This window comes from Larus michahellis, chromosome Z, assembly GCF_964199755.1.
Source record: "Larus michahellis chromosome Z, bLarMic1.1, whole genome shotgun sequence".
Classification (NCBI taxonomy): Eukaryota; Metazoa; Chordata; class Aves; order Charadriiformes; family Laridae; genus Larus; species Larus michahellis.
This window is the reverse complement of record NC_133930.1, coordinates 34,733,445-34,748,586: the sequence shown is the minus strand read 5'-3', so window position 1 is coordinate 34,748,586 and position 15,142 is coordinate 34,733,445. Positions and strand designations below refer to the sequence as shown.

At 39.0% G+C, this 15,142-nt stretch overlaps 1 protein-coding gene across 11 annotated transcripts in view; it reads left to right on the top strand.

Moving 5' to 3' along the window:
* Positions 1–15,142, top strand: part of NFIB (nuclear factor I B) — a 172,131-nt gene that overhangs the window by 125,180 nt on the left and 31,809 nt on the right. For all 11 annotated transcript variants that reach the window (XM_074571121.1, XM_074571126.1, XM_074571119.1 and 8 more), the window contains exons 7-8: positions 6,933–7,064; positions 9,572–9,756. In XM_074571121.1, the coding sequence (XP_074427222.1) occupies positions 6,933–7,064; positions 9,572–9,756 (317 nt within the window). The remainder of the gene's footprint in view (positions 1–6,932; positions 7,065–9,571; positions 9,757–15,142) is intronic.

Below are 15,142 nucleotides of genomic sequence, written 5' to 3'. Positions count from 1 at the left end.
GGATTAGGTCCGTATGTCCCGTCCTACTGTTAAGTATTTTTTGAAATTACTTTGGGATGTGGATGTTTTTGATATGTACATATTCAAGATTAATGCTCTAATCTGACCATCATATCTTTACTCTTCTCCTGTTTTATAAACTGAGTTTTGTTAAAACTGAAAAATTGAAAAAAAAAGTTAATTTTAGGAAATGTGTATGCAGCTTTCCCCATTACCCTAACTTAAATAACCATAAACTAGAATTATAGTTCTGAAAATCTAGTGTATGTAATTTTAATGGGAACTGCACTGAGTTGTTTTGCTTTCTGTCCATAAAAAGTAAGATAATCAGTAATGCAATGGAGAAATTTGATTGTCCAACTTTATACAGTTAGTCACGCACACCAACAAAAAGCATCCTACAACTTGTTTGTACAGAGACTCATCTGGGTGTCCGCCCCCTTCCCCCTCCCCCAGTATGCTGGGAGATGTAAGGGGAAGGTAGATACAACCCTTGTATCCTATGTCTAAAGCTCTTTCAGTTGAGGAAAAGAAAATTGTCAAGGTTAACACATCCCACAGAATGTAGCTGTTGGCAATGGAGTACACTACTCTGCAGATTTGCTTGTGGGTAAGGATGAGAAGAATGGCATGTTTACTCCATCTAAAGGGTTTCTGACTCTCATGTTTTTGTTGTCTGAAAATTCTTGCATCACTTTCTTCTCTTATCTATATTAATACTTATTAAGCAATGCAAAAGAGAATAATGTAATTTATTAGAAAAGAATAATAGAGAATGAACAAGGAAATAATTCAGTTCCTATTGCAAGAAATTTACTCTTGTTTTCCTGTAGCTTTTCTGAATTGCAATATTGTTGTAGTGTTTTGCTCACCAGCTTGCAGTACTGAAAATGCCTTTGGAAGAAATTCTGGTCTAGTTCCTCTTCTTAGGTTTTTCACTACAAACCACAAAAGGTAATACATTGAAATGGTTTCTCTGTTGTGAAATGGCAAAACAGCACAACAGAGTGTTTGATTAGCCTTGGGCATGGTTCCTGATAGGAAAACCAGTGTCACAGTCTGATAGACTGGATTGTGCAATATCGGAGGTGTGCCTGTGAAAATAACGTTGGCACTAAGTAGGCTGATTTGAAGATGGGAGGTTACTAAATCTTTGTACACTGAAATGTTATACTCTAGTATAAAATTTTCATATGCAAAACGCTTTTCTACACTTTCTACTTGATGTAGAAGCAAAAATCAAACTGAGATCAGGTTTTTAAACGTGTAGAGAGCAGCTCTCTTCAAACCTTAACATTGGCTACTCCTCAAGTTCAGAACACTCTCAGCTGCTAAGCAATGTGAATATATATCTTCATGCAAGACCTCACTGTTTCTCTCAAAAACGAGTACAAGGGCCTTCACACTGAGAATTGCCATACGTGTCTCAGAAAGTCGTGGAACAGAACTGATTATGATTTGGTTTTTTTTGTTTTGTTGATTTTCCACTCAGGAAAACATTGATTGTGAGAACTGAATTTTTCATGGAAATAAGTAATTTAATTTTTAGGAGGGTTTCTCTCCGGTCCAAGATAAAACTTACAGTGAGGGGGAATGAGAACCCAACAAGCCAATGATTAGGGCACAGATTTGGATGATGGGAGTGCTAAAAGCAAAGCCTGATCTCTGCCTGGTACTGAACAGGATTTCTAGCAAGTCTTTCTCTGTTCATCAAGTATCTCAGACACGAAGATGTTCAGGCACATCTGTCTTTCTGTCCTATTTATTCACAAAAATATGTCACCATTCCTTTTATTATGAAGAAGATAAATGAATTAAAATGTTTTGATTTTCAGGATTCTTGGTTTCCATCCAGCCCCAGTGCCATGTCTTTAGGACAGATATAACAAAGCCTTTTTTCTTACAAATGAGAGGTGGTTGTGCTGTAGAGTCACTCAGCTGTCAATATTCAGTGTTAGGTGCCTTATTAAGACCTACAGTTGAGAAATTCAGAATGCTTACAGCATTAAAGGAAATCAAACTGAGCACATCTGAAAATTGGTGATGCTGGCTCTGCCTGTGCAGAGTGGCTCTGCTCGTTCTTCACATGCACAGGTGTAAAACACAACTGATTCTGGGATTTGTCATGATTCATCATCATCATCATCCAGCTATCCAATGTGAATTTAAAATTTTGCTTCAGTTTTCCCACATGCTTCACACAAGCGTACCTACCAGATGTGGTGGAGGCAGTGGAGAGTGAGGCCCAGCTGTGTGTGATCTATGTAGTGTATTCTGCCAATAGATATCCCAGGTACTGCCTCTGGCACAGAGTTTAAAACTGAAAGGGTGCCTCTTACAGCTTGCCAGTGGTGCTATGGGCTCCATAGATTTCCTGCTTTCACTGTGGTTATACATACAGTAAGCTGAACGTTCTTTTATCTTCCTTTCTCTGGAGGTGATGCTACACTGATGAGTTGTAAACTAATCTTTACAGATTGTTGTCTGCAGGAGCATACCTTGTAAAGAAAGACTTGTGAAACAAAGCAGTACAAAAGATATCAATAAGAAGAGTTAAAGCCAAACTGGATTAAAAGAGATTTTAGTATTTGTTTATCATTTCTTCTTACTCTGCTTGTGAGCATGTCTCATGAGCAAGAAAGATAACCTGACATGTTGTGGTGGTGAGCAAGAAAGCAGGTCAGGTGTCCAGAAACAGGCAGGTGGATGTTTGAACTTGCTCTGGATCACTGCTCGATTCCAGACGATTTCTCCTAACAGGTGTCTTGCTGAGTGGTGTGCCAAGGTGACATTCGTCCAGGGAACAGCCTGGATGACAAGCTGCTTCAGACTGAGAAAGAGGGTCTTTGCTTTGATGAGGAAATTGCCAAAACTCTTGTCTCATTAGTGTTTCCTAAGGTTCTTTGGAAGGGAACAACAGTTTAATTAGAGGCTGACGTAAACACGTTTCTGCACACTTTCCCTGCAGCATTTTATCACATTAGAATTGATCAAAATTGTTGCCGTGGGCTGTCTTCAACAGCTATACATCTGGAGCACCATTTGTGCAAGCTGCTGATGAACAGGCTACATACGCTACGCTTCACAGCAGCTCTTCTGCCTTCTTATGCAGATAGATTTACCTTGTTGGGAGATGAGATGATCTAACTCCTTTTATTTGCATAAGCCCTTTTTTTCCTTTGAAGTGATGCTTTAAAATGTATAAATAACATGCCACCATTTGCGTGCATACGTACTGTATCTCCACAATAATATGAGAGTACGGGCAAGAGTGATTCGGAACAGCACTGAGAATTTAAAAAAAAAAAAAAAAGCCCATTTTTCACATTTGAAGAAAGTTCTCGGCAGGAGTCTGATTAATGTTGAACTTCTGATAACTTTGTCCAAGTACTTTTGGCATCTTTCTGCTTTTCATTGGTACTTAACATTTTTTCCAAAAGTCTAAAAATAAATCACGCTTGAAACTGTTTTATTTTCATTCTCAAAGTAATAAGGATTGGAATCTCATTCCTGAAACTTTGACACAGATGTTAGAGCAAGCGGCCTATTTTTGTGACCTCTCTTTGTCATTTGTTATGTAATTATCAGTATATAGCTAAGCTCTATGTAGCTACTAGACTATATCTCATGATGCGGAAAAAATAAGATGTGGTTTAAAATGAGATAAAAGTGTATTTTCTATTATGTAGAAGCTACTAGTAAAATCTGATGAAGTCTCACTGTCACTGTAACTCATTCTACTTTATTTAAAGGCACTATTTCTTACAAGCAAAATTAAAGATAGTGAAAAACTGCTTTGCGTTCCCCCCCCGCTTCCCCCTCCCTTTTTGTTCTTGTAACTAGTAACTCCCTGAAGAAACGTAACTTGCGTGTTTTCCTATTAAAGCTCTAAGCCTCCTCTCTTGGTCAAGGAGGAGACGGCTGCAGCCTTTCTTCCTAACCTATGCAAACAGTTATTGTTCTGTCGCCCCTGTCGCTGCATCTGTTACTTGGCAGTGGCAGGAGTGTGAATGCTCCGTTGGGATGGCCAGGCACATGCGGGGAGAGCTGCGGGGGCAGCGAGGGGAAGGGGCTATCTGAATTACTTCTCAATGCGAAGTGCATTGTTTTAACAAGGAAGCCGCTGCCCCCACTTCAGCCGTTGCTCTTTGCAGTTGCCCGTGCTATATATGACGAGTCTCCTTCTGAAAGCAGTTCATGGTGGTGTGCTGTTCAGCGCACGTTACAGTCATTGTTTTGGTGGGTAATGAGTATATTTATGGCAGTGCTGTGTTTTCTATTCCTGACTACCGGTCATGTTCACTTTGGTGAGGAAAACAATCTTCTATATGAGAAGTTCATTGTGTTTTCTTTGTAAATTATCATGTCTGTTTTCTCTGTGCTAACTACAGTTCTTACTTCTGTAAAGTAGGAGCAGGAATAAATTACACGTTTTTAAAGCAAATGCTAGGGTTATCATAGCCACCAATCTCCTTTTCAGTAGATTCTTTTCAAATTAGTGATGCCACTGGGGGGTTAATGGATACTCTGATTATATTGCACTTCATATAGCATACTTCTTTTGAGCAACTAAAATATTTTCATTTTGAAAAACACAACAACTTTTGCTTGTTTAATGAAGTAACAGTCACCAACCAAATTAAATCTCTGTTGCGTTCCAGAAATCAGAGCTGCTGACGCATGCAGATGTTCAGGAGCTAGGCAGCTCTTTCTTTCATGAGTTCGTTTGTTGAATATGAGCTTTACATAAGGAAAAGATTTTCCACTTCCAGCCCATAGTTTGTTTTTTCCTTAGGGAGATTTAAATGCAGTACTTTTCATTTGAAATAAAATTAAACTGTTTGTACATTCTCTCTTTTGTCATAGCCTATACGTGGTAGAGTCAACAAGATACTTGATAAGTTCTGTGACAAGTACTGATGACCACAGCACTGTAGCGGGAGGCTGTGTCTACAAGCTATTAGGCACACTTACCTTTTTTTGTCAGACTGTAATATTGCAGTGTTTCTGTAGAGACAGAGATTGTGCATGCACAGAATGACAGTACAAAGACAATAGCTGGTTAATTTTGTCCTGGGCTTTTATAAAACCCTCCATATGTTGCGGAGGTGTGAGAATTTTCTTGCTCTGATGGAACTAGGGCCTTGTATGAAAGAGCTAGGGCTGGCATTTGAGCAGCAAATAAAACATAATGAAATATTTGAAAATCATTCTAGAATTAACGTGCCTTCTAATCATGGTTTGCCTATGCAAAACTCAATTTGAAAAAATTCAGTCTTGCAATTTTAAAAATTATTTCTTAGTTTGGCAGAAGGTATTCAAGAAAACTATAACCGTTTGGCAACTTTGTCTTTGCTACCTGCTGATAAATTCAGAGAAACAAAATATTCCTCCATTTTCTTCCTCAACAACAATTTATTTACCAGATTTTTGTAAGACAGCTAGAGGTTCCTCTGACAGCACTCTGTGTTTTTGATAGCAACATAAAATTGTAACAGATCAGCGTAATGAAAAGCATGCAGTAACCTTTGTTGTATCTGTTAAAACTGAGTAAGTGCTGAATTGCTCTGTTGTAAAGCAATTCCTCGCTCTTGCTGAATGTTACGCTGAATGAGATCCTTTCTCAGCAGCCTTCTTGCAGAGGTGAACCTTGCAGGGCATCTGGGAGGCCAGCAGCCGTGGCAGTCAGAACCGCAGGGGAGCAGGGGAGCTGCAGGGGGGTGCTGGAGAGGCACCATCAATGTCTGCTCTGGGCTCTGCAGGCCTTGGCAGCAGGATGGGGCAGAGAGGACAAGCGGTCTCTTGGTTTGACGGGTCCTGCGCTAAGTATGGCTTTGAGGGTGGAAACCCACTCTTGAACACCAGCTGGTTCAGAAAGCACTGGTCTGATTTGGTCTCGGTAGGGCGCTCACATTTTGCAGGCCTGTCTCTGACTTCCAAAATGATTGTATCATCTCCTCCAGAATAGCATAATACTGTGTGCCAATATTAAAAGTGCCAAAATCACTCTAAGCGCTAACACGGTCCATGTAGGAAAGTTAGCTGCAACATGGCCCCACTCCAGTAAAGTACTTAAGAAATGACCTTTGCTTAAAACACGGGTTAGTTCCATTGATGTGAAATGAAACCCACTTATGATCTTGATGTGTGTCCTACAAAAATATTATAATTAACTTTGAAATAATTTGGTGCAAAGTCCAGCAAATATTGTTTAATTAATTTAAACTGTCAGAAAGAATCCAGTATTTTTGCTTTCTAAATGCAGTATCAGTAGCCCTGCATGGTAGAAATCACACATTTGTCCCTGCCAGTTTGTTATCTTCATGCAGTGAGCTCTAAAGAGATGTTATTGTTGATAGGGAAACTGGAAGGAAGAGGTGGGAAGGCCCTACTTGAGACATGGAAAATATGAGACAGGGAAGTTAAAGTATCCTTTATTCTTAGGGAGGTTACATTGTTTCACTATGGTTTTGGGAAGGGTAAGGGATGGGTTTTGAAATAACAAAATAATAAATACCATAAACCGGCGTATGTAAGGCAGTTACTGTACACACCTGAGTGTAGGTGTTCCATTAAAAAGTGCAATAAAGATTATGTGGCTGTTGAAGGAGCAGATGATTTGGTGATGTTCTGGGGAGCTGAGAAGTGTCTAGAAAGGTTCTGAAGACATGCATTTCTTCCCTGTTTGGCTTGTCTGGCATGAAAGGAATGTAGTTTCTGTTTTGCAGGACAAAGACCAGTTAGGGGATTATTGTTCATTCTCAAGTTTGAAAGCAATAGTTTAAAATTAGTTTATTGGTCATAGGGGAGTTAGGTCACCAAACAATATTTATGCAAGAACAGTAAAAATAAGTGTCTTCGGTCTACAAATTGATGTGTCCTGATACGGACTTCTAAGCTAATGTCACTGTTCTATTGCTTTTCTATTGCAGATATGTCTTCTCCTACAATGAAGAAACCTGAAAAGCCTTTGTTTAGCCCTACTTCTCCCCAGGATTCTTCACCGAGACTGAGCACTTTTCCCCAGCATCACCACCCAGGAATCCCAGGAGTTGCACACAGTGGTGAGGGTTATGGAGGAGGAAGAAATATCTCCTTATCCATTTTGTCTCTGAAATACCTCCTTATTCATTTTATCTGTTCTCCTTTCCTACAATCAGATTGTGATGCATTTTTGGAGGCTTTCTTAGAGACCTAATCCCGTTTATAATACCAATGACAGTAGAAATATAAGAGGTTGGGGTATCCTTGCAGGAATGCTCATTGAACTCAATTCAGGTAGTCTGACTACTGCAAGTTACCGGAAAGGATTTAGGATTAACCAGTGAATAAAATAAATAAACTGTAAAATGCATTAAGAAAGTGACAGAGGAAAAATCCTCCCCATCTTTCCTCCTTCCATCTACATCCTTTTTTATTATTGTTGCTATAACTATGTTGTGATTAAATACCAGAATAGGTAGGGTTAAATGCACAAGAGAAGTCACAACCATGGTCACTATGTGACACAATGAAATAAGTACCAGTGCTTCTTTTGAATGCTCTGTCTAAAGAGACAGAATTCTGATAAATATTTTTCAACATCTGTTTTCTGAAATCCATAGTAAATCCATAGTAAAACTTCACTTGCAGTGTGAAGGAGACACTTGAAATGTGGCAGAATGCATGTTATCTTGAGTGTTTCTCTGGAATGACAGGAAAATTCCAGCATCATGGTCTGTTTTATTTTAGAGGTGAGAGTGACCTTCATTCTTCAGATAATAACACGGTCCTCGGAAGTCTCCCCTCAGCAGCTCATCCTGCTTCCTTATAAATTGCATATAAAGGGATTCATTTCTTGAGCACAGCTGGGTGACTAGAGGAATAAAGCAGACTTGAGGACTCTTTCTTCTTTTTAACATGCAGTTCTGCTTTGAGAAGTTTCTGTTTTGTGATTTCTCCACGATTTCAGGTTCCTCTCTTTCAATTCATGTGTAAGGGCTCTTTTCCCCTTAACATGCACTTATTTTGTATTATGAAAGTGAGCCTGGACTCATTCTGGTCTCTGTCAGGTTTCCACTATCAGGAAATACTCAAGCACATCAGAGGCGCTGGGTGAAATGGAAGGGATAGATTTCTGCTCACTTTTGTTTGTTTTGCACAGCTCCCACGCGTCAGAGCAGTAACTAATGTTTTATCAGTAAACTGAACTGGTGGGGCTGTGATTAAAATGAGCCTGTCACAAAAGAAGCTTCCATAATTATTATTGACCCTATACTTACGTGTAGGTCTTCGTATTTTCTTTAATGTATAATTTTAAGATATATGTATTTGAGTGACAGTCATAATCTAATTGTAGATGAGCTATTTACTTGCTAGGAAACCTGATTTCTATCTGTGTAGCCTGTTCTGTCATGGTTTTGAGATTTGCAAGGTTTTGATTACCAAGTACAGCAATTTTGGAACATCCCTACTACTGTTTTTTCTTGGGCAAGCTATGACTTGGTTCCAGCTCAAAAATAGCAAGTAATTTAAAAATTAAGTTGAAAAAACCCAAAGATATGAGAGGTCCAGAAGAGCAGTGTTGGTGTGCTTGTGCTGATACAGTATAGAACCATGAGCAGTTTATGAAATACCTTGCTTATACAGTCCTGATTTTGTACCCTCCCACTAATGAAAATGAAAACACAGTTGTCCTTTCTCTTCTTCCGTTGAACTCAGTACCTCCTTTTTAACCCATTGCCAAGTAGGTGCCCTCTAGGTGTGTAATGAGGGTGGTAAGTGGGTTGTTGTGGGCAATGTGACTGAAGAACACTCTCCACTCCCAGCAGGACGACTCGGCAGCAGCAGGATATGCTGTACACTCCTTTCACTGTGAAAACATTGCAGGTTGTTTAGACATTACATAAAGTCTATAGATGGAGAAGTGTGTGTTTGTAGGGGCTGGGAAGAAAGAGAAAGCAAAGAAAAATATATATAGGGTAGATACTTTTTTGTTTGTCAGAGATATTTTTATTGGATGGCTTGGTTTCCCAGGCCCTGAAGTGGAATATTCATTAGCATTTTCGCAAAGCTCAGCTAATGCTCATGGCGCTATTGATGAGTAACTGTTACTTCCTCCCCATGTGAGGCAGGTGGAGTGCAATGCAATGAGGAACCACTAACTGTTTCTTAGACTTGGTGACTTTACTCTCCTCTGTTGGAGTGCTGTGGATAAAAGTGTAGGTTTTATTTATTGAGTAAAATATTTGTTTGGTTTATTTGGGCTCCAGATGGGAAAACTGTGTAACTGAAATGTCTTTTATGCTGGAGAATGATTACTGTTTAAAGAAAATAAGAAAAAATATGATGGCATAGCCCACAAACCCAAAACAAGATAGAGTATTTATGAATTTGAAACAGTAGCACTTTCAATTGCCTGGAGTGATGTGAGAGGAGGACACGTAAGTTTTTCTGTAAAGATGCCATGAAGCAAGAGTGCAGTGTCCTGATTTATAAATGACTTTCTGTTTTTCTTGCTGTAACACAGAGGTGAAGAATTTTAGAAGAAACAAGATGCGAAGTAATTTTAATTTTATTTTATCTTCTCCAGTCATCTCAACTAGAACTCCACCTCCACCTTCACCATTGCCATTTCCAGCACAAGCTATTCTCCCTCCTGCCCCGTCTAGCTACTTCTCTCATCCAACGATCAGATATCCTCCCCACCTGAATCCTCAGGATACTCTGAAGAATTATGTACCTTCTTACGACCCGTCCAGCCCGCAGACTAGCCAGGTACTGTAAAAAAATGCAAATCCTCCAAAAGAAATCCGATGAGGAATGTGTGTCTTCCAGGGTGCCTAGACCGGTATCTCACTATTTGTGGTCTCAGAGCAAGCTGGGAGCTGGCATATAAGTGTATAAGCATATATCCAGCAACTTTTCCTGCTCAGCATGGTTGAATAAAGGGCGCGCATCCACTCACTGTTCCTCTGTTGAACACAAGAAAAATACTTGTCCTGAGCGACCCAGCAGCACTAACAGGGTAGGTCCTGGTGCCACATCCCTCCTGCAGGCTGGGCGCATCTGTGGCCATGCAGGGCTGCAGGGGATGAAGCTCCTGCTGCCAGATGGAACAAGGAGTGCACAGGTGCGTAAGGGCGCATGCATACACACACACGGACATACAGGTATATTGATAGACCGACAATGGAAATAAACTCTGGCAAGGTAATGCGTGCCTTGTTTTGTAGGCACCTGACCTTTCCTTGCACAGATGCAAAGAATTACTGCAGTGAGCGTAGCACAGACCCACAAAATGGTTTTTCTTCCCTTTGTAGAGAACATGCCGCTACACAGACTCAGACTTGTCTCTGATATGGGAAATTAACGTGGGTTTCATTAGCGAAGTAATTTGTGAAGGACTGTGTGCAAATGGCTTTCCATGATAGCATCAGCAGATAGCTTTAGCATGTGATCTGCACTATAGGATAAACTGCAGTTGAGACTTGGTCTGTCAATACTTGGAATATTTCCAGTGTCAGTGTAATGTAATCTTTGCCACTCAGGCTGTTATTTATTTTTGATGCCTTGTCTGAAAGACGCCTGTGGAGCCCTGTAGCTTGTGCTTCAGCATGGTTTTTTTGGAAGAGTCTTGGGAATATAAGCTGGAGAGAAAACGGTCAGGTTTTCCTGCTCCTAAGAGTTAGGTTACTTTGGAAAGACTGACCTATCAGGGACAAAGGGATTGCTGTGACAGCATTTTGTTTTGGGCTTTGTTTTGTGTTGTTTTTCACCAATAATGACAGGCCTCTCAGCCTGTGTTTCAGGCACAACAGCAACAGAACTCAAGACTGAATCAAACTTTCTATGTTGAATAACAGATACGTCCCTTCTGGGCTGTTCAGAAGGTCATTGTGGCTATCGCCTCCATGGGCTAATGCTCTGGTCCAGCTGCATGACTTTCTACATATTTAAAAAAAAAAAAAATAAAAATAAAAGTGAGTCTATGAAATAAAAATTTGCTTTGAAGTGAGAAATCCTAACGTTATTTTTGTTGGTTACAATATTAATGCAAATTAAACCAAAAAGTGAAAATGGAGTATGTCGGCTGTAGAATACAAATTGCTATCTGCGCATGGATTAAAAGTCTTTCAGTCCCATATAGCATTTTTGCAGAGACTCAGCTGGGAATGTTGCATGCAGGACCTGATTTTAATTTGTGCAAAATTTCCATGAATAACAAAGTCTAATTAAGACATCCATTAAAAGTCCTTAACGTTAATTCAGTGTGGAAAATCTTAGAGTTCTGTTGGATTTTTTTTTTAAACTGATGTCTTAATTAGGCACTATTAAGGGAAAAATTATGCAAATTAAAATCAGGCCCTTACTGTTATGCATTTCTTTAATTATTCAGTGCTTGTTTTACTTACATTTTAATTTCTTATATATATTAAAAGAGCAGATTAGGTGATAATCTCTCTGGATTGTTCAGTGTTCTGCTTTGGATCATTGCTGAAAAAATACAACATCTCAATGAAGTATCTGACTTTCTTTCAGACAGTTGACAAATATGTCTTATGATTTTAACATTGAGGAGTATATTAATTGAGCAGGAGAAGCGCTTTCAACTCTTTGTCCACCAAGAGTCTTGCTCTTGTCCCTTATCTGTGGTTCAAAGATTAATCTTTAGACCTTAAAACAAGATAAAATTTTACTCTGCTGATTGTTTTCAGAGTAGTAGCAAACTCAAAACACTTCCTATTCTTGTGTTGTGTCACCATAGGGGTAACAGGCCAGACTGGCCTCAATTTACTACTTTTGTCACCTTTCATAACCTTTATATTAGGGTAATGTTTTTCATTTCATTTGATGTTTGATTTAGCTCCAGAGAAGAGGAGACGGGGTTAAACAACACCAAGTATGGGATTACAGACATCTGCATCAGCTGTTCTACACAATTTATTATCATTAATCACTATTATCAGTGGAATCTCTTTTAAATTTAATTCTTTAAAGTTCACTCCTGAAATCTGCTGTACATTAGAGGAGTTGCATGCCCAGTCATAATATCTCTAAATAGAACAGTTAAAGGATGGCTGTACAAAAAGTAAACCAGCAAGAATAATTTTTTTGCTTAGGAAGAGAAGAAGCAGCCGCCTGTGAAGTTCAGTGACAAAAGGGAATTGTTCTGATACAATGGCACGCTTTGAGCCAAACCAGTTTTTCTTTTCTAAATAAAACATGAATTTTTATTCAAACAAATTTAATTATTATAAAATGCAAAACTGCATCTGTAGGAATACCACATCAAATTTAATTATACTTTCCCACCTCAAAACATACTCATTTGGATTTCAAAAGGAGAACTATGATGATAGTTTTAATTTCAGCTTTAGAAATAGAAAGGATGGATACCCTGACAGCATTTACCTAAAATGAACTGTTCCTCCCCAACATCTTTCAGTAATACGCTAATTTAGATTGTTACGACAAGCTACTGAGATGCCTTGTACTCCCCACAGCAATTTTGAGATTAATTACATTACTGCTGCACTGATTATAGTGAGACAGTCATGCTATTCAATAGAATACTTTAAGTAAAATTAGTTTAAAGATATAGAGCTCCCATAGGTTTCCACGGTGGGAAGCGGTGGACAATTTTCTTGACATAGTGTTAAATATTCCAAATTATGTGTGATGAACAGTCAGGAAGTTCAAACAGGCCCTTTGGCTGCAGTGAAAAATTATTAAACAATGGATGATCCTAAACAAAAGAGAACCGTGGCTGTTGGTTTCATACATATCTGCTTTTTATCCCCTGTTCAATACGGAGAATAAATAAACAAATATACTGAACAGAAATGGACCCTGTTAGATACAGAGCTGGACTTTCCTCCAACTAGTAGTCTGAAAAGTTCCCAAGGTTTTGAGAACTGCTGTACTTTCCACTAATTAAGTAATGCTACTGAGCCCTTTTCATTATATTTATTTCAATGCCTTTCTTCTTAGCCAGGCACATGTTACTGGATGAGATTGTGTGTGTGTGTCCATATCCATATTATGATGGGGTGCTGGTCTCTCCACAGTTAAATTGATAACTGGTTACTCACTGTAAGTTTCAGCAAAAACTAATTGATTGTTATGTGTCTAATCCACCTACAGTGTTTATGCATGTACAATGTATTGAGGTTTTCAAAGCTACCACAAATTTTGAGCATGTATTTCCTTTTTGAATGATTACAGATGGGTGAATCTTTTAATCTTGGAAAATATTACCTCCTCTGTGTGTATGTACACATGTGCACACACACACACAAGTGTGCCCACACTTGGAATGGATTAATAACTGAGAGTGTATGAATCAATATACAGTATCAAAATCGGACTTCTGGTGAGCCTGACCAAATCACCACGCACAGTAACACTTGTGTGTCTGAAGTCAAAACCAAAAGCTCCAAACTTAATGCCCCGTTGAGTTAAATGGAATAATTTCCTGATTAAGGTGTGGTGAATCACAGAAAAAGGGTCAGAAAGCGTGATGAAGGAAATGATGGTAAAGCAGACCATGATAAACAATGGTAAAGCAGGGTAAAGAATCCTGCTGAAGAACATCCTGGCATCAGTGAGAAATTTTTTGTTTTTTTGATTGAACCAAGCAAGCAGAAGTAGACAATCTTGCAAGCCCTTTGAATTTGGATTATGAAGGGCACAGTTTACTGGTAACTTTAAGTCAAATTGTGTGATATTTTTGATTAAATTCACAGTTTTCAATGGCATGGTAAAACTGCCTCCTGTTTGGGGGACTTAAATATTGGACCGTTTTCCTCTTACGATAAATGTTTTACACTGGTTGCATACAACAGTCCAAGTGAACTGCTGTCCACATATTGACTAAAATTCCTGGGGCTGGTAAAACATACTTTGTCACAAGGTGGGCTAATTTGCAGCTTTATCTTTTTAATGGTTTTATCATTGTCTGAAGACAGAAATATCTGAACTGCTTGAGAAGAGCTGCTTCTGGAAGCTGGTGAGGCCATTTACTTTCCTCTCGTAATTGATGGGGGTATTCAATTTTTTGTTCAATGCAAGATAGGCATAGTCTGCGGGAATGCCAGGCAGATGCTTTGTCATTCTTCAATACAGTAACTGCAGTCATTTTGCAATGAGGAGGGAATCTTGTGAGGTTCTGTTTGGTCTGGTCAAAGGGTTTCTTGTTGGTTGGTAAGCCGACACAAGCGATATGTGTGCATATGGTTTCTTTGAAATAGCTAGCACCTTTATTTGTTGACATTTAATAGTTTTCAGCTTCTTGAGCAAGTCTTCCCTTGTAATTTTTAAGAAGCTATTGAAGATTAAATATGGCAATGTGCTGTTCTTAATTGTAATTGGGAGGCAGTGAGAGAGAGTGCTAGCTTAACTGTATCTACTGACAAGGCCTTTAAAGATTTAATTGAAGTTGCAAATTATTACTTTGTATTTAGTTTGCTCATTTTTAGTTTATTAAATGCACAGTTATAAGTCTCCAGAGTCTCCATTTAACCCAAAGATATCTTTTGAATATTTATCTACAAAGAGACTTCCTCTCCCATGCTCGTGTAACATGGACTTACCCTGTTGTAAAGGCAAATATACAAAGCAAGCTAGATATTTCCTTGTGCTTTACCTGTTGACAAATAATTCAGATTTTTTGAGCTCACAGATAGAATTGTGATTCAGGATGGAGGACTGTTCACCTAGAATGTTGTATGATATCAGGGTCTGAACGTGGGTTGCTGAAGCTCTGCAGTTGCTCTCAGTTTCAGCAGCGTTACATCAAGAGGAAAATGCTTTCTCAAATGCATGAGACTCAGAGCTTCATAGATCAAAGTCAACACCTTGATTTCTCTCAGAAAGTAGTACAGAAGTGGTATTGTCAGCCAAGAACTGTCAACAACATGTTTTTTCTAAAGCTAATTCCTCAAGCAGGCAGGTAGCTGCGTGTCACACCACCTGAAGCTTTTGTGTGGCATCTCCCAGTGAGGTCTGTGTAAGATGTGCTGTAGCAATGAGTTACTCAGGTTGCAAGGGTATGGAAACTAATGAGATTCATCTATATGAAAAGTGGTAAGAGGCACTGTAATAAGGCAAAGTACATTTCTGTTGCTACCATAGTGTCCAACAGCGGACAGGAAATCTGTAT